Source organism: Nelumbo nucifera, chromosome 1 (assembly GCF_055504915.1).
Source record: "Nelumbo nucifera cultivar China Antique chromosome 1, China Antique-T2T, whole genome shotgun sequence".
Lineage (NCBI taxonomy): Eukaryota > Viridiplantae > Streptophyta > Magnoliopsida > Proteales > Nelumbonaceae > Nelumbo > Nelumbo nucifera.
Window position 1 is genome coordinate 199,854,270 of NC_142649.1, and position 27,985 is coordinate 199,882,254.

At 36.7% G+C, this 27,985-nt stretch overlaps 1 protein-coding gene across 3 annotated transcripts; it reads left to right on the forward strand.

The window, feature by feature from the left end:
• Positions 1-27,916, forward strand: LOC104602397 (alpha/beta-Hydrolases superfamily protein). Of its 3 annotated transcripts, XM_088895835.1 has the most exons (10): positions 1-188; positions 536-674; positions 1,939-1,988; positions 2,824-2,968; positions 7,394-7,589; positions 19,303-19,431; positions 19,587-19,636; positions 21,767-21,864; positions 21,948-22,235; positions 26,912-27,916. In XM_088895835.1, the coding sequence occupies exons 3-10, from the start codon at positions 1,941-1,943 to the stop codon at positions 27,398-27,400; spliced, it is 1,443 nt and encodes a 480-aa protein (XP_088751961.1). In that variant the 5' UTR covers positions 1-188; positions 536-674; positions 1,939-1,940; the 3' UTR covers positions 27,401-27,916. The 3 variants fall into 3 exon arrangements, with proteins under 3 accessions (XP_088751961.1, XP_010264385.1, XP_088751962.1); XM_010266083.3 differs by lacking the exon at positions 536-674 and having other exon boundaries at positions 2-188; XM_088895836.1 differs by lacking the exons at positions 1-188; positions 536-674; positions 1,939-1,988 and having other exon boundaries at positions 2,829-2,968; positions 7,317-7,589.
• The last annotated feature ends 69 nt before the right edge of the window (positions 27,917-27,985 follow it).

A 27,985-nucleotide genomic window follows, 5' to 3' on the forward strand; every position in this document is an offset into this window, starting at 1 on the left:
AACGTTTCCTCAAAAATTTTGGCTTGAGTTTTTTGCGCCAAATTCCGGTTGTTGTGCTGTTATTTCTTGGCCGTGAAGACTGAAGAATATCTTTGCCCGATCAACGAGGCTCTAAACCCTAACTTCCATTTCTCGACGTAATTCAGATTCCCTCTTTTGATTATTCGATATTTCGGTTACATCTAACGGTATGATCCGAAACAATTCGCAATTTAGGGTTTTGGAAACAAAACTCTGTTATTTGGAGAATTTTGAGTTCTTTAGAGCGTTAATGCTTTGAATTGTTTCAAGTTTTCTGTATCGGCTTTGACCTGAGGGAAACGGAAATTGATATTTCTGTGAGAGTTGTATTCTAGATTCAATTGAATTAATGCCATTCTATTTCTTGTAATCTTATATTCAAATGGCTTTTTTTTTTTTAATGTTTGAGTAATCGAGACAATAATCTTCTTGTTGTTGAAATGCATTTGAATTAACCGCATGGTTTGTTTCAGATTGTGTTCTCATGGATATTTCATGTTGTTGGTCTGTTAAGGTTCTTTGAATTTGTTGGGCACTATACTTATTGGATCATGATTGGATGTTGCAATCTTTGGTCTTTTGACTAGTCTCTTCGTATTGAAATATATCCGATCGAGGGCGTGTTTTATTAAATGAAGGTAGCTGACAACAAGGTATGCGAAGTGAAAAACCACAGATAAAGCTGAAGATTTATTGCGGATAAAATTTATTCTACAAAGGCGGTGTTTGTGACTTGGTTGGAACTTTTTTTTGGGGTTGGGTTTTGGGGGGGGAGAGTGATGGGAGTGTTACGTATAACTGATTCTTGTGCTTGATTTTGAAAGGACACAATGAACGTGTTCCTGAACTAGGGTTGAGGAAATACTTGTCCAACAGAGAGAGAGAGAGGTGCAGATTGACGAATTGTATAATGTCAGAATGCAGAGGTTATGGCATTAATGTTGTTTTATTGCTACTGCCCTTTCAGAGGCCAAGTCTTTTTCTGATGTCATCTACTATCATGAGTATCATATGCCTCTTACTTTGGATCCATGTTCCCATCCGAGGATACACACAATGGTTTCGTCTGCATCATTATTTTATTGAAATAGGTTTGGATAAAGGGCTGCGTGGTATGTAGCATATAGCATAGACATAGAAGGGCTGCGTGGTATGTAGCATATAGCATAGACATAGGGTACCCTTCTTGTTTTCATAAATACCTTCCAAGTTATGGATGATGCCATGTCTTTACCTCTCTCAACACACAAGTGAGTTATTTTCTTGGTTATGGATGTGGCACAATTGACTCATTTATTTCATCGCTGATGGTTGAACAATTGATGCAAGAAGCTTTTCTTCATATACAGCAGAGTTTGACTAAGATTCCAGAAAAAGTTGTAACCAGTCAACCAGTATCATAAAATTGGTCACCAATCGGATAGTTATTTATCAAATTCACAAGATGATGGGGGGGTTGACTGGTCAAAGCCCTTCTGGTTTCCAGCAGCATAGTATTTTCTTATACAGTATTTAATTTGTAGTTGGAAATAAAATGCAATTATTACAATAGAATTCTGAAAATTATATTTCCAGAATTTGTTTTTGTTTTGGTGGAAATATTAGAGCTTGGAACCATGTTATCTCGCTTTCTCACAATATGGATGTTGTAAAGTTTTATGCTCATTAAGTCATTATTTTTTGCAACCAAGGCAATAAAAGTTTTGTGCTCGCAATGTGTGTTCCTTTTGCACTCTTAGCTTTCAAGCTTCTTGACATAAAAATGATAAGTTTGAAAGAAGTATTGTTTTTATTGTACTTGAAAATATCATTACCCAAAAAACCGAAAGAAATATTGTTTTGTATTTTCATTGTACTTGAAAATATCCTTTGATCTGTTAACTTATTTGGTTCCTTCTCACCTTTGATTGCTCTCAGTCATGGAAACTAGAGAATCCAAATATGGAGAATCAACTACATCTTTGGTGGTAAGGATAATTCTACTTTTATAATGATGCAATAGCTTTTTACCATTTCTAGACTTCCTACACTTTCTCTTGGATAGCGTATCACTAGCCTTTATGCATTCTGTATTTGTATTCAAAGTAAAAAAGCAGAAAAATGACAATGATAGCATTTCTCTCTTATTTAAACTACATTTTGTCCATCATTAATTACCTGCAGCTGAATCTGTATCCTTTCCCCCCTTTCTGGAAAAAGGTATTTCCTATTTCACTTTAAGCAGCTGCATACAAACTGCTATGGCTTACCTTTATAATGCTGATACTCCCTGGGCTTCACATCCAGATCACTATGTGAAAAATCTAATCCATTTAGTTTTCTCTCTCCACACTATATTCATCTCTCTCCCTTCCTCTCTCTTCTCTCCTCTTGCACATGCCACTCAACTAGTATTTATAACTCATAAAACATCAGGGTATGGCTGACTAAGGCTACTATGGACATGTTTGTGCATCTGCTATCTTCTGTGCTTTTTAAGATGCCGAATTAATAAGTAAAAGGTCATGTTTTCTTTGCTACATATATCTTGTGATTGGGTAGTGTTAATACTTTGGAGTTTAGGTTATTCAAAGAAAGAAAATTTTCTCATTTGTTCAAAGTTGACTTTTTGATCTACTTTGGCTTCAATGCATTTATTTTCAAAATAAAAAAAAAAAACTTTGGTTAGTAGCTGCATAATCTTATTTTATTCACATGTTTTACTTTGTTTGAATTGAAGATGCCCCCTTGTTCTTTTTCTCTTGAAAGCTCTTATTAGTTGGTTTAACCAGTTCCATCTTTTAACAATTGCTTCTGTTTCAGGGCCAGAATGATGGATTGAGAAATGAGGGGCATATCCCCCAACTATTCCCTCAGCTATTTACTTCTGTACCAGCTCTTAATGAAGCTGCCTCATATCTTACCCAAACAACTTCATATTTTACTCGTTGCTTCTCTGATGTTGCTGGTGGGCTTCTTTTCTCCTTGTAATCTGTGATGTTCCCTTCTATTGAGATGTTTATATAGTATTTGTTGTTTAGTTGCATCTTGACATAAAAATGTAAAGTCAGTATTTAAGGTCTGAGAAGCTTATGCCTTGTGCACTTCTTGAAGCAAGGCTCATGGACTATGTTCGCCAAGTTTGAAAAGATTAAGAAGGGAAATAAACAAAAATATTATACTACATCTTGCACCAAATTTTAAAATCCATTCTGTGGGAAGAAAGGCAAACTGGTATAAGTAGAAAGCTACAGTTGCAAAAAGAAAGACAGTGTGATAAATAAATTGGACTGAGGTTTGTAATGAGGATTTAAGAGTACAAGGGCTGTCAGTATGATTGAGTTTTTGCTTCAAGCACTGTGTTTGTTCTGGCAGGTTGCTGTATATAAATCAGTTCTATAAGGAGAAACAACTACGGCAGATTGGGGAGCTACTAAAGGAACAGTAAAAAAATGTTAGCTACCATTCTAAGGTCAGGGATGATGTGCTGAGGTTAAGACTTTCTGTGTGTGTGTGAAAAGGTGAGAGGTCATGTGTTGCAGTCTTAGGTTTGGATGTGGGCTGGGCTTGCGGTATTCATAGGTCTGGGCCTGCAGTTCAGGTTGATATTGGAGGACTCTCGGGGATAGACATTGCACTGTGTGGATCCATTGGTGTTTGTTAGCACTTAGTGATTTTTTTTTTTTTTTTCAGATTGGTTTGCTGTCTCTCTAATAGCTGTGTTATTTTTGTATTTCATCCAGTAGCAGCACACAGCAGTGTATGACTGTTCTTTTGAGAGGTTTATCATTCTAGAATCAGCAATATGTGGTTTCATACCTCAAAATGTCATAAGTTTTTGAGAATGCCTATTTCTTGTGTTCCCAACCAGAGCACACTGTTCTGTCTTTATTTAGCATTGATTCAGTAAATCTCACCTTGAAACCAGCACATCCCCAATCCCAATATTTTGGAACACAACACACCACAGCATGCAGACGACCACACCTATCAAGGGTGTGGTGAGTTCAAAAACCCTTAGACCATAGTGGGACCCAGTGGTTTGAAATGTGACACCTACTTAAGACCACAGAATAGAAAACTCCCCCAAGTCTCCATACTGAACTTGGTAAGTTGTTTTTTTCTTTTTGGCATTATATTTCTGAGGTGTTGGGGCCTATTCCTGGATAAGGTGATCTGGAGTTTGTTTAATTTCTCTGGCCCCCGTCCAGTATGTATACCATCTCACATGCATACTTATTGTTTGAAGGTGCCAGCTAGCTTGCTGGTAAAGTCTCTTGCTGGTTGCAGTGAAGAGCCTGGGATCAAGTCCCACCTTCACTGGGGTTGTGGGGTTTAGGTGTTTAGGGAGGGCTGCCCCCTGTTGTGTAGCCCATTTGCCCACCAAAAGAAAAGGTTATTGTTCTTAGTAAAATTATTTAAGTTACCAATAAAAAGAAGAAAAGATTAACTCTTACATTATGTGATTAATAAATAAATGTCTTCATTTATCAAAAAAAAAAAAGAAGAAGAAAAGATTAACCAATGTTGACTGGACTGAGAAATTATACTGGCAGAATCTTGTAATAGCAAGATAAATAAGAAAAACAGAAGAAATAGAAAGAACAAAATAAGAGTAAGGGGATAAAAGATAAAACCACCGGAGTAGGCATCAGTGGTTTCTCTAGGATTTAGCACCTAGAGAACTCAACATGTTCATCTACAAAGTCTCAATTTCTGGAAACCAGTGGTGGAAAAATGTGAGAAGAAACTTTCAGCTTGGAAAAAATGCCATCTCTCAAAAGGGGGAAGACTTACTCTCTTGAAGGCCTCTTTAGCAAATCTGCCAGTCTACTTCCTTTCAACTTTCCAGATTCCAAACAAAATCAGGAATCAGATTGAGAAGCTTCAAAGGAACTTTCTATGGGTAGGAGGTGGGGAAAAGGGGAATCATTTAGTCAGTTGGAAACAAGTTTGTAAGCCTAAAGTGGAAGGAGGCCTGGGAATTGGACACTTAAAAGAGAAAAATTCTTCTCTTTTAGGTAAATGGCTGTGGAGATTCCCCAAAGAACCCAATGCTCTTTGGACTGCTGCCATATCAAGTAAATACGAATCAAATGTAAACGGGTGGGGTAGCAATCTTCATTTGAACAGGATAAAATCCACAAATCCATGGAAAGGCATCATCTCCACCTATTCTTCTTTCTTTCCTTTCATAAGATATAAAGTAGGAAATGGCTCAAAAATTAAATTCTGGAAAGACCTTTAGTGGGGGGATTCTACCCTTGCTGCCTCCTTCCCTAGACTCTTCTGCCTTACCCTTGACCAAGAAGCCACCATTTTTGCCTACCTTCCAGACCAAACTGTTGAGAACACCCTTAACCTTCAACTCAGAAGACCCCCAAGGGATTCAGAAATTTCTGAACTAATATCTTTAATTCAGACCCTTAAAGAAGCTTACATCTCCCCCTCCAAGTCTGACACCCGAATCTGGACCCTGCACCCCACTGGCGATTTCTCTTCTAAGTTTATGTTCAAGGCTTTGATTACTGATAATCATCATCCCCCCTTTCCTTTTAAAAAGATTTGGTGCAGCCACATCCCCTCAAGAGTTTGCTTCTTTGTCTGGGAAGCTTGCCTCCAGAAAGTTAACACTTGTGATCTCTTGCAAAAAAAGTTTTTGGGAAGACTGTCTATTTCCCCTCATGTTTGTATTTTATGCCTCAGTGAAGGAGAATCAGCAAATCACATCTTTCTTCATTGCAATTTCACCCAAAAGATTTGGTTCCATTTTCTGAAAATGGCAGTCTACAGTTGGACTATACCAAAGGATGTCAAGGACCTTCTTCAACAGTGGCAAGGAACAGGGTTAAGAGGGGTAAAATCTACTGGCTATCAACGTTACACGCAGTGCTGTGGGGTGTTTGGGATGAAAGAAACAAAAGGCTTTTTGACAACATACTAAGGTCCCTGTAGGAGCTAATTTCAGATATTTCTTACCTTTGTAACCTTTGGATGGTGATTTCAGATCTGTTCAAAGGAGTCTCAGTCAATGACCTCAATAGAGATGTTTTCCCCTTTCTATTTCTCCCTCACCTTCATCAACCACCCCTGAGAATTCCTGATCCCATCAGTGAAGGAGTGATGATCTTAAACTTTGATGGCAGTGCTATGGGTAATCCCGGATTAGCTGGTATTGGAGAAACTTTAAGGGACGAAAGGGGAAACGACTGTTGGACTTTCAGCGGCCCAATTGGCATGGCAGATTCTACAAAGGCTGAAGTCATGGCTGCCCTCACTGGAATCAGAATTATAAAAAATTTGGGAATTCAAAATGTAACCATTGTAGGTGATTCAGCCAATACTATAAAATGGTTAAGAGACAAAGAGGGAGGACCTTGGAGATTACGTCACTATCTTGATGAGGCCAGGGACTATTTGGACTTCCTAAATGTAAAGTTAGTTTGGATTCCAAGGGAATACAATCATACTGCAGATGGCTTAGCTAAATGTGGAGTGTTCTTAGAGCATCTTTATGGTGACAAGCTTCCTCCTTTGTAATCTACAGGGGTTCTTCCCCTGCTTTGTACATCTTCCCATGCCCCCCCCCCCCTTTTTATTAATGAATCTTGATTAACTTTTTTCAAAAACATGCAAAGAAATGAGATTTGAGAGACCTCAACATGCTTGAGGGTCCAGATTAATTGTATACCTAAGGAAATAAATACTTAGTGGATGGCCTTGCAAATTCATGAATAGGGAAGGCTTTTTTTGTATAGCTCCATTTTTTTTTTGATCAATTCGTGCTAGAATTTTAGTTTAAAGGGGATTGTTTGTTCTTACCTTGTGAATGAGTGTATTTCCTCTCATGTACTCTTTTTGATTTTTTTTTTTATATATAAAGCATGTATATTACCTAATATCTCTCCAAAAGTGCGAGCAAAAAAATATCATAAATATCTTGAGAATGATGTGATTATTTCCCAGCAAATCATGAGAATGAAGACAAGAAGATCCAAGCAACATTTGAAGAACTAAACCTTGAGAGGATTTCACGGAGAACATTTTCTAGTTATTGTGTTGGGTCTATCCAGATTACTACTAGCTTGAATTTTCCAAGTTCTTGGAATAGGACTAAGTTCTATTATGGGCTTTACCATAAAATTTATTGTTCTTGTGATTGGATCTGTAAATTTTGAGTTTAAGCCTTTTGTCCATTTTCTTCATTTCGCTGTGGATATTCTACTGTTTTTCTCTTAAAAATACCCATCAGTGTGTGCTGCATGACTTCAGTTGTATTTTAACTATGGTATTTTAGAATCTCCTCTAAATTACAGATGGATTGGAAAGTTGATGAATATGAAGATATTGAAGTGAGTTTGTCACCAATCACCATACCATGTAATTATTTCAGAAGGACCAATGGATGGAGGTTCGGGGATGAACATGGTGGAATTAACAAAATTTTCTGAATCTTTTGCCACTGCCACTGCTGCTCCACCTATACATGATGGGCAACTGAGGACCCCGGTAGCAGTTTCACCTCAAAATACAACTGCAATTGCAGAAACTTCCGGTAGTGCCCGAAATGGATTGTCAATTTTCCAAAGGTAAAATATTAGATTTACTAGTTTTTTATGCATTTCTGGTTTAGGAAAAAAAAATATTATGTTTACATACCATCCAATGCTTATCTCATGAAGTTTGATAAAACTAAACAGAATAATTACAATCTACACTAGTTAATGAATCAATTATCACCTAGTGGCATGGTCTCGCCTCCCAAAAAACAAGGGTGGGTTGGGCATCAGAAGATTAAGCAAAATGAATAACGCATTGTTGGGAGAATGGCTGTGGAGGAATGACATTGAAAGAGAGTCCTTGTGGAGAACACTAATTCATGATCAGTATGGGAAAGCTGCATTAGGGTGGAAAATTGCACTAGTCCAAAGCCCATTCAGCTCAGGTGTATGGAAAGTTTCCATGAAAATCAGAGAAAATTTTCCTCAAACCATGCCATGATGGTAGCATAAAATTCTGGTATGTTGTTTGGTGGATCAAGATCCATACATCTGGCATACCCACAAATCTTCAATGCAGCAATGGACAGAAATACCCTAGTCAAGGATTATTTTGAGGTGACAGGATATCAACTTATTTGGGTGCCAAAACTTAGAAGAAGTTTATATAACTGGGAAATGGAAGAGTTGCTGGCCCTATTGGGAGATCTTAAGCAAGTACATATTCAGATTCACTCTCAGGAAAGGAGGTGGTGGGGTGCAGAGCATTCAGGTGACTTCTCAGTTAAGTCTTTTTGGTTGGCAGCATGTAAAATCGCAGGCATTCCTTGAAAGTGGAGTGGGAATTCCCTAATAGAGCTCACTGCAAGCCATCCCTTGCCGTATGACCTGCTAAAGAGTTGCCTAATCTTTGGATCCATTTGAAATGAAATAACAAGGCTCCAGCTTCTCCAATGTTGATGAGGCACAGGTCAGAGGCTTTTCTAATTCCTAGTGGAAAGAGATAAAAGATTATAATGGACAACAGGAGTAGAGAGGGGGTGTACAAAAGAGAGGTGGCATAATTGGAAATAAAGATGGATCTATAATTTTTTTTCTTTGTTATCTTAGTTTCTTTTATCGATTATAAAAACTATGCTTTTGGAGTTATATGTTTAAAATATGCTCCTTCAACTCATGATATAATGCTAAACAACCTCCTTAAGCGATATGCTCCTTCTATAGCTATATGTTTAAAATAGCCCCCCCATCTTCCTCAAGCTCTCCGTGGAAAGCAATACAAGAGGCATATCCTATCTTTTTTAATCTCCTCGTATGTGATGTGGGTTGTGATTCTAGGGTCCTTTTTTGCGAAGATCTTTGGTTGGGTGATACTCCTTTTTGCTCCCTTTTCACTGATCTTTATTCAGTTTCTAACTACCAGTTACAATGCATTTCGAATTTTGTCACCTTTTCTCACTTTGGATTGAGTTGGGATTTTGGTTTCAGAAGGGATTTGAGGAATAATGAGTGTGAGTCCCTTATTTGTTTGGTTGATATCTTAAGTCAGCTTTCTTGGTTCAATCCCCTTTCTTGGTTCAATCTTTGGAGGACACTAGAGTATGGTCTACTTCTTGTAACAGTACCTTGTGCTTCTTTTTTCAATACCTTGTACAAACTCGACGGTGAGAATTTTCCAGTGAAATAGGTTTGGAGCAAGCCCATTCCGCCAAAAATTCAAGCTCTGTTGTTAGGAGGTATTTCTTGGGAAGGTGAACACTTGTGACATGCTTCAAAAAAAGAGGCCAAATAAATGCCTCTCCCCTCATATGTGCATTTTTTGCTCTACTGATGGTTGAATCCCTACTCCATTTATTGATCCATTGCCCTTTTGTGCTTTTTGTTTGGGAATCTTTTTGCTTTCTCTTTAGTTGCAAGTGGAGTACTCCCCAAGATGTAGAATACCTCTTCGATCCAAACTTGTTAAGGATGCCAACGAAAAAAGGAAGGGTTATGTGGAAATCAGTAAGGGCAGCAGTGGTGTGGACTATATGGGAGGAAAGGAATGAAAGAATATTTAATGAGAAGTATAGGTCAAAAGAAGATCTAGTGGACGCCATAAAGATAAAAGTTGCACACTGGGTAAAATCACTCCAGCTCTTTCAAAATTTCTCAATTATTACTATAGTAAGAATGTGGAATGAAGTGGCACACATTGCTGAGAAGAAAGAAAGAAAGAAAGGTGATGGAGTGGAAGCCCCTGGGTCCCAACAAGATTAAGTTGAACTTTGATGGGAGCTCTATAGGAAATCTGGGTATGGCAGGAATTGGTGGTGTGATCAGAGATTCCACAAAGCAATGTATTGGCTATGTACTCAGGACCTTTAGGGGAAGGTGATTCTTTAAAAGCTGAACTATTAGCTCTGCTACAAGGGTTAAAAATTGCCAAGCAAGTAGATCATAAGAACTTGGAGATAGAAGGGGACTCAAAAATAGTGATATCTTGGACCATTTCAAGCAATAGTGTTCCTTGGATCTATAGACATCCATTAAGGGAGATGGTAAACATAGCAAGGGAACTCAATGCCTCGTTCACATGGATCAGGAAAACTGCAAATGGAATGGCTGATTCTCTAGCTAAATAGGGAGTTCAAAGGCAGCAGCTTTTTTTGGGGCTTTATTGTAACAATTTCTGGTGCAATGTCTGCTTGCTAACTGCTTTTATTCTGTATTTAATTATCTTAATTGAATAAAATTCTCATTTTGCTGATAAAAAATAATGCTAAACAACTCAAGGACCCTCTAACAGAGGATATGAACCTTGGTAGAATGGAATGGAAAAACAGAAGTGTGCAGTGACACCAAAATATAGGACATATGTCGGAAATGTCGAGGGGAAATGTTGTAAAAATTAGAGACATTGTGGAAATATTATGAAAAATGTCTGCTTGCTAACTGCTTTTATTCTGTATTTAATTCTCTTAATTGAATAAAATTCTCATTTTGCTGATAAAAAATAATGCTAAACAACTCAAGGACCCTCTAACAGAGGATATGAACCTTGGTAGAATGGAATGGCAAAACAGAAGTGTGCAGTGACACCAAAATATAGGACATATGTCGGAAATGTCGAGGGGAAATATTGTAAAAATTAGAGACATTGTGGAAATATTATGAAATATGTGGAAATATGCATTGATATTTTGTAAAATGATAAAAGAAGCATTAATACATATTTCTAGACTATTATCTTATTCCCAACCATTATATAAAGGTAAGAAACTAAGTTCAATAACAAATTAGTAAATGACAATTTACTGATTTATTATGCATTTTGATGTTTTTACAAGGTTATCTGATATTTTCTTTTCTTATTTTTAATTCTGATTTATTATAAATTCTAATATATTTATTTCACACTATTAAATAGAAATACATTTATTCTGATTTTTTAAATATTAAAATTTATAATACATTATGTTTTATTATAAATTTAATAAACTGATTTTCTTTTTGTAGTATTAAGATTATGATAAATTCTGATTTCTTATAAAACTTAATGAATTTATTACGATTTTTAATACTAAACTTATAATAAATTATGATTTAGTATAAAATTTAATAAATTTATTCTGATTTTTTATATTAAATGTAGAATATGATTTATTATAAAATTTAATAAACATTTTCTGATTTTAATAAATATTTTAAAAAATACTAACTAGTTAATATTTTATTACTTGAAAAAGATTTTATGTTTATATTATAAAGTAATTAATTTATTCTTTTGTTTTTATATTTTGTTAATTCTTTTTTATAAATATTTTATTTGAAATATTAAATAGAAATTATTAATGGAATAATTTATATTAATATATTGTATTATAATAATATAATATACTAATATATTATATTATTAATGTACATTAGTCGACATAATAGGAAAAACTGTCTTTTTTTTTGGTTATTTGGACTGATTTGGTTGACATTTCCGAAATATAGGAAGTGTCAACCGAAATAATGTAATTTTTATATTACTATCCATTTTCATGTCGGTGAACTTCGACATCAACATATGTCGGGCGACATTAGCAACATTTCGCGACATTTGAAACCATGGCTAGGATAGAGTTCACAGTGGCACCCCACAGCACATCCCAACTGTGTATTGGGAACATCTCCCACTGACAAGTATGGGAGATGTTTCCATGCACGCTGGGTTGTGCATGTGAGGCACTGATGTGATCTCGTTAGGATAAGGTTGCTTTTAGTCTAGTTCTTATCATCTATTAGTAATCCTCCTGAATATTGTAGGACTTGAAAACAATATAGTTGAGTTGGCAGAGACAGGGAAGTTGAAAAAGTGGATAGAATTTTAAGAAGCTTGTCTCGTTGGATATTTTGTAAATTGTAATCCTGATGTAAGGAATGTAGCATAGTGGTTGACAAAGAAATGGAGCACTGATGGACTAGTGGAGGTTAGGAAATTGTGTGGAGGCCTTTTTTTATTTGCTCAGCTGAGGAAGAAGCTGAAAGCATTTTGGAACAGGGGATAAAACAATGGCATAGAGCCAAACTTAGAATTGATCAATGGGTGTGGTCAGTTGTGACATTGAATAATGTTTCATTAAAGATACTTGTGGATCGATGTGGCAAGAGTTCTGCTCCACATGCAGTTCAGCTTTTTTTTTTTTTTTTTTTGAGGGGTCTGTGTTGCATATGGTCGCTTTAGGAACATTGATAGAAGTGGTTCAACTCAAGGGCCAGTTGCAGGTTTCCAAAATCCCCATTGAATCAGATGATTCATCTTTGGTTCTGTCCTTTTCTGAGTTCTTGTTTGCAGGTAACTTCTATAAATTTTGTGTTTTGATTGAAGGCAAAGTATTAGTGACTGGGGAGGAAAGTGTAGGAGTTCCTAAAGAGGGGGATGGAAGTTCAATAGAAGTGGTTTTCAACAGGTAACAAAGGGTTAGAGGGCAGTTCTTTTGCAATTCAGCAAGAAGATTAAGGTCAGGTTGTCAGGTGGCAAATAGTGGGGGTAATTTTGGTATTTTATTCAGGTCCTATGGATAAGGGTGAGAACTCTTTGAATTTTGGGGGTGTACAAGAGCGGCAGTATGCTGGACAATATGGGAAGAAAGGAATCAAAGAATTTTTTCAGACAAGGAAAGGAGCAGAGAAGCAATCATAGAAGCCATTTCTGTCAGAGTGATCCATTGGGTTAAATCCTTGAGAAGTTTTGATGATATTTCCACAAATGACCTGCTTAGGAAGTGGAAGGAGGTGGCTGATTCTTCTCTTTCAAGAGTTGTTATAAGGCCGGTTTGGGTCCCACTGAATTTCAATGGTAGTAGTGAGGGGAATCCTCGCCCTTCAAGTTTGGAGGTGTTTTTTGGAATGAAGAGGGAGGAACTATTGCCCTTTAGTCGGGGCCGATAGATGTGGGAGACTCATTCAGGGCAGAAATCTTGGCTGTGATGGAAGGGATCCAAAAAGCCCAAGGAGTTGAATATAAGAAGATTGATCATAGAAGGGGATTCAAAGTTGGTAGTCAGCTGGCTGCAAAAAGATGAAACTGGCTAGTAGAAATTTGTCAATGAAAGGAGGAAGTTTAAGTATTTAACACTAGATATAGAGATCAAGTTGCAGTGGGTTAAAAGGAGTGCAAATGCCTTTGCCGATGTTTTGGCAAAGCAAGGGGTGGGAAGGGATCAACTCTTCTGGGCTGTTCTGTAATTGTTGTATGTTTTTGTCATCTTGGAGAGTGTTAAGAGAGTTTATCTCTCTCCGGGATGCTCACTTGTATCTTTTTCATTAATTAATGAAGTTTTCTGGTTATTGATAAAAAAGTTTAAATTTCAAGGTAAAGAAAATGGATATTCATTTATTGCAGTATGAGGAAATGGTTAGTATTTAAAGAATAGAGGGATGATGTGATGGGAAATGAGGAGATTTAAGAACTGCTCATCATTAGGATGAAATGAAGGATGTGTTCCTCATTTGGGTAGAAAAATAGAGAAATCAAATGAAGGATGCAGATTCTCGAGGGATAGAATGGGGATATCATATAAAAATCTTAAAAAGGATATAGTTGGGATAAGGCATGGATGATGATGATGATATAAAAATCTTAAAAAGGGGGAGGTGACATCAAATGATTCTAATTGAAGAGTTAAGGTGTTGATGATGGTGTAGAGTCAAGTTAGGAAAATTGTTTCTGAGTGGTTACTTGATTTCCAACTTCTATAAAAGATAAAGGTAGAATGTTATAGGAGGAGACAATGCTCTAGGAAAGTTGATCAAGCAGATGACAATTCTCAAGATTGAAGTTCCCTCTCTAAAACTCAACGTTGTTGTAAATGGTAAACCAGTTTTCAAAAGGTGTGTCATGCACAGTGTGAGGTGTATTTTAAGGCATGTACCTTGTTTGAATCTATTAAATCTGTCGCTAGTTTTATCTTTAGTGTCGTAGGGGCACTTTTGTAATTTTCCCTTTTATTTTGTCTTAGGTCGCCCTAGTATAAATACTAATGCTAGTGCCACCAGCACAACCTTTTGAATCCCAAATCTCTGTTTTCTGTCTTCTCTTCTTCCTCTCTTCTACTATTTTGTCCCAAGTTTACATGGTATCAGAGCATGGATCTTGGCCCTGAAGACTGTTCGATCAAGGGTTCCTGTTCTCTCTTGCTGTATTTTCCTCCATATCAAGGAAAGTATACCCCAGCGGCAGGTTTAAGGGGATCAACTTAATTTTTTCTCTTTTTTTCTCTTGGTCGTGTGCCAAGATATAACCCGTATGTGTAGTGGTAGAATGCAGGAGGGTGTTTGAGGTGTGTTCTCTTCCCCTATGTGGATCATGTGATCCTTGTATGTTCAGGTGAGTGATTTGTAGGTCTCACCTGTGCTTGCAGTGACAGCAGGTTTATTCACTGTTTTTTGATGAAAGTGTAATTGTTTGCCCTAGAGGAGGGGCGCTTGATGTTTGTAGAGGCTATCCAGACCTTTGTTGATCTTGGTTGTTATTTTTTGGCTTCTGAACCAGTCCAGAAGTGTTCTATTTCCTGTTTAGTGTTTGGACAGTGGTGAATATTTTTTTTATGCTGTTGTATAAGGCTGAGTGGTGTGGTAATTGTTTCCACCTTCTTGTGCCTGCTGTGTTGCTGAACTGTAACAACAGTCCTTTTTAATATGTCTTCTAAGGATTCAGCCACTTTCGGTGTGTCTACTAGCCATGGTAGAGTGAGTGGGGGATTTGGTATGAACTTTCCTATGGTTGTGGTTCCCTTAGATGGACTAAACTACCTAGAATGGTCGAAGGGAATTAATTTTACATAACTGCAAGGGAAAAATTGGCTACATAAATGGAAGAATTAAGGAGCCGAAGTTTAAGAGTGTAGAACATGATAAGTGGAATCAGGAAAATAGTATACTGATGTCATAGCTCTTAGTCTCCATGTTGCCACAAGTGAGGAAAAGTTTTGTGGGCAGAGAGCTTGTGAAATTTGGGAGCAAGCAAAATTCACATATTTTGAACAAAGGCATTATGCAAAAATCTACCAACTACAAGTTGAATCTTCTACTTGTAGATAGGGGGAGCGGAGCCTTTCAGCTTATTGCTCAGATTTAACATCTATCTAGTGGGAGTTGGATCACTACCTGAATATGGATTGGAAATGTGATGTAGATGCCAAGACCTATAAGTGTCTGGTTCCACAACAACGAGTGTTTGTCTTCCTTTTGGGACTAAATCCTATGTATGAATCCATCAAGGTGCAGATTTTAGGAAGTAAAGATCTTCCTTTTAGTTCAAGTAGTGTATGCCTTGGTGCAATCAGAAGAGAGTAGGAGAAATGTGATGAATTCTTTTGAGGGGGAGCCAGATGCTTTGGTAGTTAGGGGAGGTGCAAATGCAAGCAATGGAAGTTCTGTTAAGAGGGGAGATTTCTAGAAGAAAGTGTATGACAAAGATAAACTTTGGTGTACCCATTGTCAACGATCTAAGCATATTAGGGACACTTGTTGGGATCTCCACGGGAAGCCTTAGTGGGCTCAGGAGATAAGTAAGAAACCAGAACAAAACAAAAAACATGGCCTCTCAGGAGCATTAGTCTATTGGCTCCACCATGACTCGAGAATGTCCTTTTGGTTTTGATCTCAAGGAAGACATCATCAATTCATTCCATGACCAATTGGAAAATATACCACCAACATCATCATATTCACCAAGGGCGGATCCTATCCAATCAGGTACTCTTGTTCTCCTTGATGTGTCTGAACCCATTGCCATTGATTCTTCTACTATTGATGACCTAGATATCCCTATTTCTCAAAGAAAGGGAGTAAGGTCTTGCACCACTAAGCACCTTATTTCTCATTTTATTTCCTATGAGAATATTTCACCCTCTTTTCTTGCTTTTCTCTCTTCCATTGGTGGCATTCTTATTCCTAAGAATGTGGCAAAGCCTCTCTCAATACCTGAATGGACAAATGCAATGAAAGAAGAGATCAAGGTTGTGCACAAAAATGGTACATGGGAGTTGGTGGATCTTCCTGAAGGAATTGAACCCGTAAGGTGTAAGTGGGTGTTTACAATGAAGCATAGGACATATGGCACAGTGGAAAGGTATAAATCCTGGTTAGTGGCGAAAGGGCTCACTCAAATGTATGGAGTAGATTATGCAGAGACCTTTGCCTTGGTTGCTAAGATGAATTCTATTAGAGTCCTTTTTCTATGGCAGCTAACCTTGATTGGGATCTCCATTAATTGGATACAAAAAATTCTTTCTTGAATGGTGACCTTGAAGAAGAGGTGTATACGATGCAATCTCCAAGTTTTTGTGCGGTAGTGAACAAAAAGTGTGCAGGCCGAAGAAGACCTTGTATGGACTAAAACAATCACCAAGGGCTTGGTTCATCCATTTTCATGTAGCTTTGTAGCAGATTGCCTACAAATAGTGTCAGACGGATCGTGCATTATTTGTGAAAAGAAGAGAAGAAAAAATTGCATCCTTAATAGTCTATGTTGATGACATGGTGATCACTGGTGACTGGAAAACTGAACTTCAGAAACCAAAGGAATTACTAGCCTCTCAGTTTGAGTTGAAAGATCTAGGTCCCTTGCAATATTTCCTTGGAATTGAAGTTTCCCACTCACTAAAGGGAATCATCATTTCTCAAAGGAAATACATTCTAGATTTGTTACAAGATTCAGGAAAATTGGGGGTGAAACCGGCTGGCTCATTCTCCCATTGATCCAAACCACAGACTAAGTAATTGTGGTTGTGAGACTATTAAAGACGTGAAGCAATTCCAGAGACTTGTAGGGAAGCTCTTGTAACTGTCTATGACTTGACCAAACATTGCTTATGCCATGGGTGTTCTTAGCTAGTTAATGCCCTTCACACTTAGAAGTGGCCAAAAGAATTCTCAAGCATCTCAAGAAGTTTCAAGAAACAAAATGTTGTGGCTAAGTCCAATGTTGAAACTGAGTACAGAGCTATGTCTCATGGAGTGGCTGAGATTATGTGGATAAAAAATCTATTGGGTGAGCTAGGGTTTTCTATTGACAGTCCCATGTCCTTATTATTATGATAACAAGGCTTCCATCAGCATTACAACTAATCCAATACTTCATGATATAACTAAACACATCGAGGTGGACAAACATTTTATCAAGGAGAAACTTGTCAGTGGGGAAGTGTGTACTCCCTATGTTAGTTCTAAGCAGCAACTTGCAAACATTTTCACAAAGGGTCTATATCACTTGCGGCACAATGACTTATGTGACAAATTGGGCATGATTGACATCTATGTCCCAACTTGATGGAGAGTGTTAAATCTATTGCTAGTTTAAGCTTTAGTGTCATAGGGGCACTTTTGTAATTTTCCCTTTTATTTATATATTGGGTCGCCCCAGTATAAATACTAATGTTGGTGCTGCTAGCACAACCTTTTGAATCCTAAATCTTTGTTTTCTCTCTTCTCTTCTTCTTCCTCTCCTACTATTTTCTCCCAAGTTTACAAAATCTAAGAAGGCCACTTTTGAAAGGTGCATTGCCTGTGATAAGGTGCAAGGCAACCTAAGTGTGTGCCTTTAATAAGTTTTCTTTTTATCTATTTTAGTGTATATTATTATGTGTTTTACGCCTTTGTAATCTCTAAATAACCTTTTATTCTACTGATAAAAAAAACCTTTTATTCTTGTTTGTGCATTGGTAATGGTCTATTAATTTTCAGATCAAACAAAAAAAGTAGACAATAACTTACATATTTTGGCTTGAAAGCCTGAATTGACAAGTAAAGATAGATAGAAAAATTTCCACTTGTAAGGCAGTGGTGATGATAGTCTTGGCTCTGAAGTTGAGAAGAAGAAGGAAATAATGAGAGGGAATTAGGGTTTTGCTCAGGAATGCTGAAAGGATGAATGAAAAAGATCCCTCCACTTCGAAGGGGAAGGGTCTTTATTTATAGACAAAGGAGAGTGCTTATACATGCATGGAATGAAGAATTCCAAAATTTTCCTAAGGTGGTTAAACTTAGATCTCTAGGCTGATTTGATGGGGACACACATCGGAACATAAAGTGGGGACCCACTACCAGCCTGTGCAGACTGTCCGCTGCCGTTATCACCCTTTCACGATCCTACCATGCATCACATCCGGGTAACATTTTTGCAGGGCGCACATGTTGTACAAAGCTCCTTGCTTTTATGTCCACAGGTTTTCTTTCTGTGGATTTATGTGAGTAAGCATGTTAAATTTTATAGTGTTCTATGAGATTGTACTGCGGCTGGAAAAGTTAGGTTTTTTATTTGTATTCTGCGGTGAGTAACCACGGCTGACTTGTGATGCTACAACAAAAGTACAATTGATCTCTGTTCTACTTAGTTTAATGAAAGAGGTAGAAAGAGATGGAAACAAATTCCCTTTGGATGAAGTTACTTTTAGTAAATAAAGAGGTAGAAACAAATTCTGGTAGTAGAAAAAGAAATTCAAGTTAGCAAAGAGTTGGTTTTGTTCTTGGGTGGTGAAGTATTTGCAAGGAAGTATTTTTGGAATTAGAAGAAAGAGATAAAGATGGAAAATCATCAATTTCATTTGATGATTGATATTATTTCATTCAAGTAGGGGTTGAGAGGAGCTGAAGTTTCAGATGGTCTAAGTTCCATGCTAGAGAGAGTATGTTATCTAAATGAGAAGTGGATGTAAGATGAGGATTGGAGGAAAATAGGTAAAAGAGGGGAGCTTTATAGTTGATACTCTGAGGTGAACATTATTGTGAGACATTGATGGATGGGGTTGTGTAGGTAAGAACTGGTGGTTTTTATTTGTTTGTGGTATATGGTTTTTGGTCACGGTCTATGTTTTCTTCAATGTATGATGATTTAAAAGAGCAAAGTGTGTCACTGTTGTCTGTGTTGGTGAATATTGTTCTTAGTTTTTAAATGCGATTATGTTGTTTTGGGGGAGAGGATGATAAGATATCACTTTTTCTTACTTCCTGGGTGATTCCTTATCATCTATTCTTGTGTTCTCCTTTCTTTATCAAAGGTTTTTTTCTTTGTCATAAAGGAAAAATAAAAGAATGGTTGGATTTTAGCCAATTGATGACACCACGTTGATCCAATATGCATTATAATGCATTTTATAGAGAATCTCTTTTGAATTACAGTTATAACATCTATTTCATATCCTTGGACTAAATAATATCACATATGACATAAACAACCATATATACTTTGTCATTTACACGTATGTAAGCACTGTTAGGTGGAAGTTTCTATCCTCTTCAAAATTTATGGTTGTTTGGATGTTGTCTTGTTCAGCCTCATTGCCCGTGCCCGGAGGACTGTACATGGGTCAGCAGATGATATTGGATGGCTACAACATGCATCAGAAATGCCCCCAGTTGAAGATGGGACACAGAGATTCATGGAATTGCTTGACAATATCAGGTGTTCCTATACAATTATACTTCACCCTTTTTCAGGAAACAAAAAAATCAGCTTTCCTATAGCATCATGCTAGTCTTTTATGTATTGGGCTGCATAACATGGTTGTGTAATTTGGTTTTCCAACCACTAAATTCAATTGCCTCTCCATCTGTCAGGCATGGTGTTCACACATTGCCAAACTCAATGATTTACTTGCTGGTTCCAGGTATCTATACAATTTCATCACTAAAGGTTAATACTTGTTAGAGAAGTAAAATAGGAAGAAACTACTATGTTTTTTTTTTTTACTGTTTGCCTGCTCACAGATGGAACACATCCAGGGAGGTTAGGGGTTACCCTGGATGTGCCCTAATAGAAAATAACTGGCATAACTAAATGAGTATTACCAGTTTAACTAAAGGCATTTTCTTCCTATTATGGGTAAAGGTGTTGTATGTATTATGTTCTTAAAAGAGGTGGTAAACCATGTCATAACTAAAGCTTTACATGGTTAAAGAGTGAAGAACCATTTAAAAGAGTCATACAGATCGAACTTTATCCCTTTGAAATCTTTGAGGATGCTCTCATGCACTATAAAAGCTGTCTCTCAGTCTTCCCAGGCTGTATTGGGAATTTGGGATGCTTTTGAAGAATTAATTCTGATTTCTTTTTGATAGGTAACAAGAAACTTCTATTGGAAAAAGAATATGTGCAACAGAAGAGTAGACAAGCTACCAGCAGTAGCTAGTCTAGTCAAACACTTTTACATTGTTTCCCAAAACCTATTCATCCCTTGTCTGGCTAGAGAATTGGGTAGTCCATTTTCCAATCTTTGAATCCAGGTGAATCTTGTGTTCAGATTTCTTGAGAGCCGCCTGATTTGCCTCAGCATTTGTCTGAACCACCATGAGCTGAGCCTGCTAGTTTGCAACCATCTTAATAGTTCTTGAATCACCTAATGCATGGAGGTTTGTGATGCCGAGAGACCTGCTTTATCTTGGTTTACAAAAATTGTTGAAACTAATTCTTTTTTTTTTTTTGGGGGGGGCTCAAAACTCAAGTCTAAGATTTGATTCTTTGAAGCTAAAATGTTAATCTCTAATCATTTTTGGCTTAAAACTCATCTTCAAATAAAGATTCTTTAGAGCAGAATTTTAACTGAGCATAGCCTCAATAACTACGTATATAGTGGTAAGTTTTTCTATCAAAAACTCAACTATTTCTCTCATTCCAAGTATTCCAACACAATGTGAAGGGCCACCGCTTCCAGAGGATGGTTCTACAGGACTAAAACCTCTAACTGGCCATGAGGATATCAACATAGAAAGGTTCTTAGGAGTTACCAAAGTTGATAGAGAAGGGCTATAAGTATGAACAGACATGTAGGAAATTTTGCAGTGGATTAATAAATGCCGAACCAACTCCACCAATACTGCATATGGCACACATGCATTGTCAAGAACCCTTATTCTAGAGATGAGATGATTAGTTGTCAAAACTCAAGAACTTATCATCTGCTGCTAAGGAGACCATTGCATGGTGCAATGGTAAACCCTGGAACTTACAAGCATGAGAATATGGGTTTCAGTCTGAGAGCAGTCACTTCATGCAAGAAAATGCAGGTGGTTTAGTTCATATCCAGTCCACCGCTCCCATGAGTATCTTTGTTTATAAGTGATGAAAATATCATTAAAGACACTAAAAGGTATTACAATAACAGCATCCAAACAGAGGCATGAGATGCAGCTCCCATTCTAAAATCAGAATTACAATTGAGCCAAAAACAGTTCAGACTTATGCACCCCTGGTTTTGTAAAAAAAAAAAACAGCTATCCCATTGAACAGTAATTGTCATATCTCTAATTAACCATTTAAATCTTTTCATTGATTCCCTATATTCCAAACCACTGTTTCTGGCTCCTTCAGCCACCCTACTACCAGTTTAGGGTCACCCTCAATTACCACTCTGTCATAATTTAAGTGTCTAGCAATTTGTACTCCTTGCAAGACTACTTTGAACTCAGGGTCCCAAGACCCCCATTCCAGGACCAGAATTGGTTAATGGCCCTTTTTTACCTACCAACTACCACAATTCACATAAAGGATACCATGGAGGGAATATGAGCCTCTCCAAACCCATTTCCATGGGAATGTCCCAGTAAAGTGCAAATGGCAACTCTCTTATCATATCAGTTTTTGATGGGAGAAATCAAGATGGTTTGGATAATCAAGTGGTTGGATACTGATACAGCTGGTTTCCTCCTGACTTTCATATCCCCCTGCATGAGTGGTGATGAACTCAACTTTTATTTAAACTGGTTTGCTTATGATGTTTCCATGTTTTCTGATTTGGCAGGTCTTTTTAGTAACCATGGCCCGCTTTATTTTGTGAGTACAAAATTGTGCTTCTCAAAAATGGGTCTTGCATGCCATATTGCCAAGATTCACAGTGAGGTAGGTGTTTCAATTGTAAGTTGTACTTTTTAAATTCCTCTTGTTAGGTTATTTTTCTTTAATATTTTGGCATTTACATTCAGGCTTCAGTGGAGAAAAATGCTAGAGAAATAAAAGAGTACATTGAGGAAATTTATTGGGGCTCCAAGAAGCGTGTGTTGCTTCTTGGACATAGCAAAGGTGGAGTGGATGCAGCAGCTGCATTGTCTATGTATTGGTCTGATTTGAAAGACAAAGTTGCTGGGTTGGTTTTAGCACAAAGCCCATATGGAGGTAGCCCAATCGCATCAGATATCATGCGGGAAGGGCAGCTTGGTGATTATGTCAAATTAAGAAAACTCATGGAGATCTTGATCTGTAAAGTGATTAAGGTATATGCCTTTCTTCTTTTTAAGGCTAATATCTTTTTTCTTTGTTTTATTTTTGAATTATTTGATGCATTTGTTCATGGGCATTGCTTTCTTATTGTAGATTTATTTTCTATTCTCTACTAAGGTGCCATTTGGCAAGTTTTTTGAGAAAGATCTTCCAACAGCTTAAATGGCCAAAAGATGTAATGAGCTTTTGGGGTCTTGTCTTTAAATCCATGATCTACAGAGCTGTTAAATGAAAGATTTTAGGTGCAGAAAGACAGGAAGCTTGATTTGAAGCTTTTAGATTTTTGGCCATTTGGGCTTCCATGAGCTTTTTAGGGCATAGGTCTTTCTGGCTTCCTGTCTTTCATTGCCAAACAGAGAGGCCTTCCATGCTTTGAAAAGCCCGAAAAACCACACGAAAAGACTTGTCAAACACCTCTTAAGTGTGCTCAAGTAGATAAAGTATTGCTCTGCATCTTTATTTTCTTCTCTATTGGATGATCATACTGAACTTTACATCTTTGATGAATTTATGCCACTAAGAAATTAAACTTTGTTAAACTTTTAACCCAAAATGTTCAACAATTTATGTCTAAAAATCTGGACTAGCAATAACAATGGTAAAAAACTAAAAATTTGAAATTGTAAATGTTAAGAGTCGGGAATAGAATTCGTTTGAAATTGTAAATGTTAAGAGTTGGGGATAGAATTCGACTATGATACCGGAAAGACATCATTATCGGATAAACTTACAGCCAACCAACTGGTATCATAAAAGAGATGTCCAATCAGGTGGTATTCATCAAATTCACAGGGGTGCTTTGATTGGTCAAATCTCTTCTGGTATCATAGATTTTCCTTAAAATTAATTAGACTTGTTTTAGGTGAAGAAATTATTTATACAAGTACTACTTTATACGCCTCAATTAGGTTAGGAAGAAAACATTAAGAGGCAATTTTTGGAAAACATAGATAGACTAATTCAAGAAATTTCCAAATTGAAAGAAGATTTTTTATAGGAGATGGGCATGTGGGGAGGGAAGTAGAAGATTTGATAGAGTGCACATTGGGGATTTAGTTTGAGAGATGAAATAGGAGATACATTTTACAATTCGTAACAGCTTATGATATGGCAATAATAAACACATGCTTTATAAAAGGATGAACCATTTAAGTAATGTTTAAAAAAGCATCCTCAAGTCAAATAGATTACTTTTTCCTTGCTAGGAGAATAGAATGAATGATGTTTAAGTACCACAAAGTTATTCTAAGGGAAAGCTGAAGCATAGAACATAGACTAATGGTGGTTTTTTTTTCTTTTGGGAGGGGGGGGGGAGAAATTAATGGTGGTAGATTTGTGCATTAAAATATGGAGAAAAGAAAACAAAAGAAAATAGGCATCCAAGAATTAGATGGGCAAATCTAAAAGGAGAAAAACTAAAATAATTTAAAAACAAACTAATAGTAAGGAAAAAAAGGAAATAGAATTTAGATGAAGAGACAACATGTGTAGGAGTGACTCTGGGCTAGGCCAGGCTTTGGGCCTATGACATCAAATAATAAAAACGTAAATATTTATAATATTTTAAATTATAAAATGTATAGTATATGTATAGAAGTGTTTTGTGGGATCTTGCTTTGAACTACTTTATTCCAACCCAACACTCATGGGTTGCCTATTGTTAAACAGAATAGTTTTCAAGGCACTAAGGCGAGGCTAGGCGACAGGGGGGTGCCTAGTCGCCTTGGCGATGAATTTTTTGTAAGTAAAAACATGTATCCTAGGGTAGTTCCCTAGATTCCATAATCATATTTCCTTAATAAATATCCATAATTTTCATAAGTATAAACTTCATGTTAAAGTATAGAAAATCAACATATTCCAACATATTCATGAGAAGAAAAAGAAGGAAAAGAAAGTCCAAAAAATGTAGGGGTTGAACCCCTATTTCTGTTATAGGAAATGAAGAAAAGAAAAGGTGGAAGAAGAAGTCTCTGAGGGTTCAATACAGCATTTAGCAATGTTTGTGTTGATTAAACCCTAACAAATAAGAAAATAACAAAAAGAAATTAGTGTATAAACACACAAAATGAATATTTTAGTTTAAAAATGTCTTTTATAATTATAACCTCAAAAAATTAAGAATATAAAAGTTTGTTATAATGCGCTATAGAAAACTACTTGGCGATTAGGCGAGGCAAGACTCCAAGGGCACCTTGTCACCTAGGTGTCGCCTTGACAACTATGTTAAATAGATGAGTAAAAAACCTTCATTTTCATAATTAGTTGATGTGGGATCTTGAATGTCAACTTGCACGCCCAACTATTTAAACTTGGCTTGTTCATTTAAGGTCCCACATTGACTAAGTACGGAAAGGAAGACTTTGCATTCATTTATATGAGAATATTTAACCAAAGAAAATAAGTTATGCACTCTTACATTTATATAAAACTAGCAGAAGTGCACGTGCTACGCACGTGTATTAGTAGTAAAAGTTATTTAATATGAAAAATAATTTCTTAAAATAAAATCAAGAAAATAATCACAATACGAAAAATTAGATTTTTTTTCATAACCCTAACGTACATAGATTATTACAACTTTGAAGAATAATTGATTATATGATAATTATTTTCATAACCAACTTTTGTTAGTTGGGTAAACATTATTTGTCTTTTACTTTTTACTTTATCATAGAGTTTTCTCTTGGTAGCTACAAAGGTATAAATGGAGTCAGTTGAGAATAAATAAGAAAAACAATATATAAAATAAGAAAATAAAAATGTTGTTTCTTTAGGAAATTAACAATATAGTGACGATTATTAGGGATGGCAATTTTCCCTCCCGATGGGGATCCCCTACTTGTATATGTATATATGTATGCATGTATCTATATATGTTAATATTTTTGTATATTAATATTTTTAAAAATATAGGTGGATATGTTTGAAGATATTTGGATCTTTTTTAATAGGAGATTGTAAATTTTAACTATTTTATTTTAATTTTTTAAAAGAAATAAAAAAACAAAAAACAAATGATTGACATCATAGAAAAATCATGGGGAGTGAGGATCCCTATGGGGATGAGGATGGGATAACCTTGTCCCCGCCATTGGGGACAAGGATTGGGATTTCTGCAGGGACGGGGATAGGAGTGGCTCCCTGTCCCCGCTCCACCCCATTGCCATTCCTAACAATCATCCGTCATCACCCTCTTTCTCTAGAAATTAGCAAAACATTATTTTTCTTCTTATAGTCATAAGTCATTTAGATCAGAAGTTGTCAACATTAATTAATGCCAAGCTTGCCATGTATAAATTTTTATTATATAAAAAATAAAAATCAATAACAACACAATAAAAATTATTGAGAAAATCATAAAATAATCAACAAATGGCACTATCGCAAAGGGTATGGACGAAATAATAATTTGTTGACTTATCGATAGCCCTAAATATTGGGCTCGAGGAGAGAGTGTATTAATCGAGATGGTTCTGGGTCTAATTTTTATTAGTAAATTATTTCTAAATAAATAAATAATTTAGTAAATCAAATAAATAAGAGTTTATAGATAACAATGTATTTAGTTTAATAAAATAAACGAATAAAACTTTATTGGGACAAGACTAGTACAGGCTATCCCGAACCAGACCTAACCCTTTGACAGCCCTAAATATTGGGTTCTGGGGGAGAGTGGGGCAGGTAAATAAATAAATGATTCATTTAATTTAACAAAATAAATAAATAAAGTTTATTTATTACTAGGATGGGATTGGTACAAGCTATCCTGAACCAGACCCGACCTGTTTATAACTCTAAACATTGGGCTCTATGAGAGAGAGAGAGTATTAATCAGGATGGTTTTTTGTCTATTTTGCTAGGAATAATAATTTGTTAGTAAATTAGTTTTATATAAATAAATAATTTAGTACAGGCTATCTCAAACCAGCCCCGACCCATTGACAATCCTAAATATTGGGCAAGAGAGAGAGGAAAGAATCAAGTGAGAGAGAAGAAAGAGATGACTTTCATTGTTTTTGTTTTATATGATGACTTCCATTTAGAGTACACCAACTAATTGATGTTGGCTCAGTTGGTATGGTCTCTAGCTGGCTATAGCTGAGAGTTGGGCCCTCAATACCTAGAACTGAAGTGTCTCTAGCAGAATACCCTGTATATTGATTTAGGGAACCCACATCTAAATTCTTTATACTCAACTGTTGGAACTCCTTATGTTTTGTCAGTTTTAAAGTTTTATGCCATCTTGTAAAATTTGAGTATGTCACACAGCATGACACAAAAATACATGGATATACACATACAGGATGGTGACATGTTCAGAGAGTAGTGGGAGAGTTTCCTAACCAAGAGCATTGAGAGGGCAAGGCTAGGAAAAAGTTTCTAGATGATGATAAAATAGGGTTAAATGGGCTACAATCTCCGTGTCACCCCGTGTGTGCGCATGTGCGCGCCTGTACATGTATTTGTGGCGGAGTGGATATTATTGTAACAGGCTAGATTTCTTTTCTTTTTGTGCGTGTGTTTGGACTGAGGTCGAGGATAGACCCTCTCCGTCTGATCACATTAATAGGGAATCAGGAAACTTTAATATCGGATTTCATTTCCTCTTTGTATCACCAGATCAGGAAGTGGCATCTAATTTCTTCATTTCATTTATGTGCTGAAGGGTGACATACAGGCCCTAGAAGACTTGACATATGAGAAGAGAAAGGAATTCTTAAAAAAGTATCAACTGCCTCGAGAACTTTCTGTTGTTTCCTTCCATACAGAGGCTGCTATTACTCCTGGGGTTCTTGCCTCCTTGTCCTATGTTGCACATGCAGAGGTTCCCATGGTTGCACCCCTTACCTTGAGTCAGTCAGCAAAAGTTCCAGTGGTTATGCCCCTTGCTGCTGCAATGGCTGCATGTGCACAGCTACTTCAGGTCAGATACGGTGAGAAGAGTGATGGACTTGTCACGTGTCGTGATGCAGAAGTTCCTGGATCTGTTGTAGTCCGTCCCAAGCGTAAACTGGACCATGCTTGGATGGTTTATTCATCCATGAAAGATGATCCCTGTGAAGCCAATGCTTCTCAAGTTTGTGAGGCTCTTCTGACGTTGCTTGTGGAAATTGGTCAAGAAAGGAGACATGAGATTGCAATGAAAGATGAATGAGGGGCTTCTGCACTCAGCTTCAATTAAAACCCCTCATTTTTGTATGATCCCGATTCCAGTCTATCTTCTAACCCCATACCGACCCCCAAATATGAAAAATGGAAGGAAAGGAAGGAAATATTAACCGAAAGAAAAAATAAAAATGGAAAAGAAATGTTCCATGAGATTAATTGCCATTGCTTCACTTGTGTTGAGGTTGGGGATGAATGAATATTCTTATTCTGAAAGAAGGATTACACAGCTGTTACTCTATCCCTGTGCTGTCTCCTCTTATGAAATATATAAAGACATGCACGAAAGGACCCATACACGAGTGCGCCCTTCACGTGGGTCTTTCTGGTTCTCTTGTTCGGTAAACCTCTCTCTCGATCACATTGATCAAGCCAACTTAGTCAATTGTGTAAAAGTGAGTGATGATGATGATGGAACGATAATTAACTCTATTATGTTCATTTTGTATTTTTCCAAATTAAAGGATCTGCATGATGATGATGATGATGATAGAATTCACAAAAACTTTTGTGAGCTGGATACCCGCTGAGCGCTGATTGGTTATACTTGGAGTTGGAGGCTACAACTCTTTAG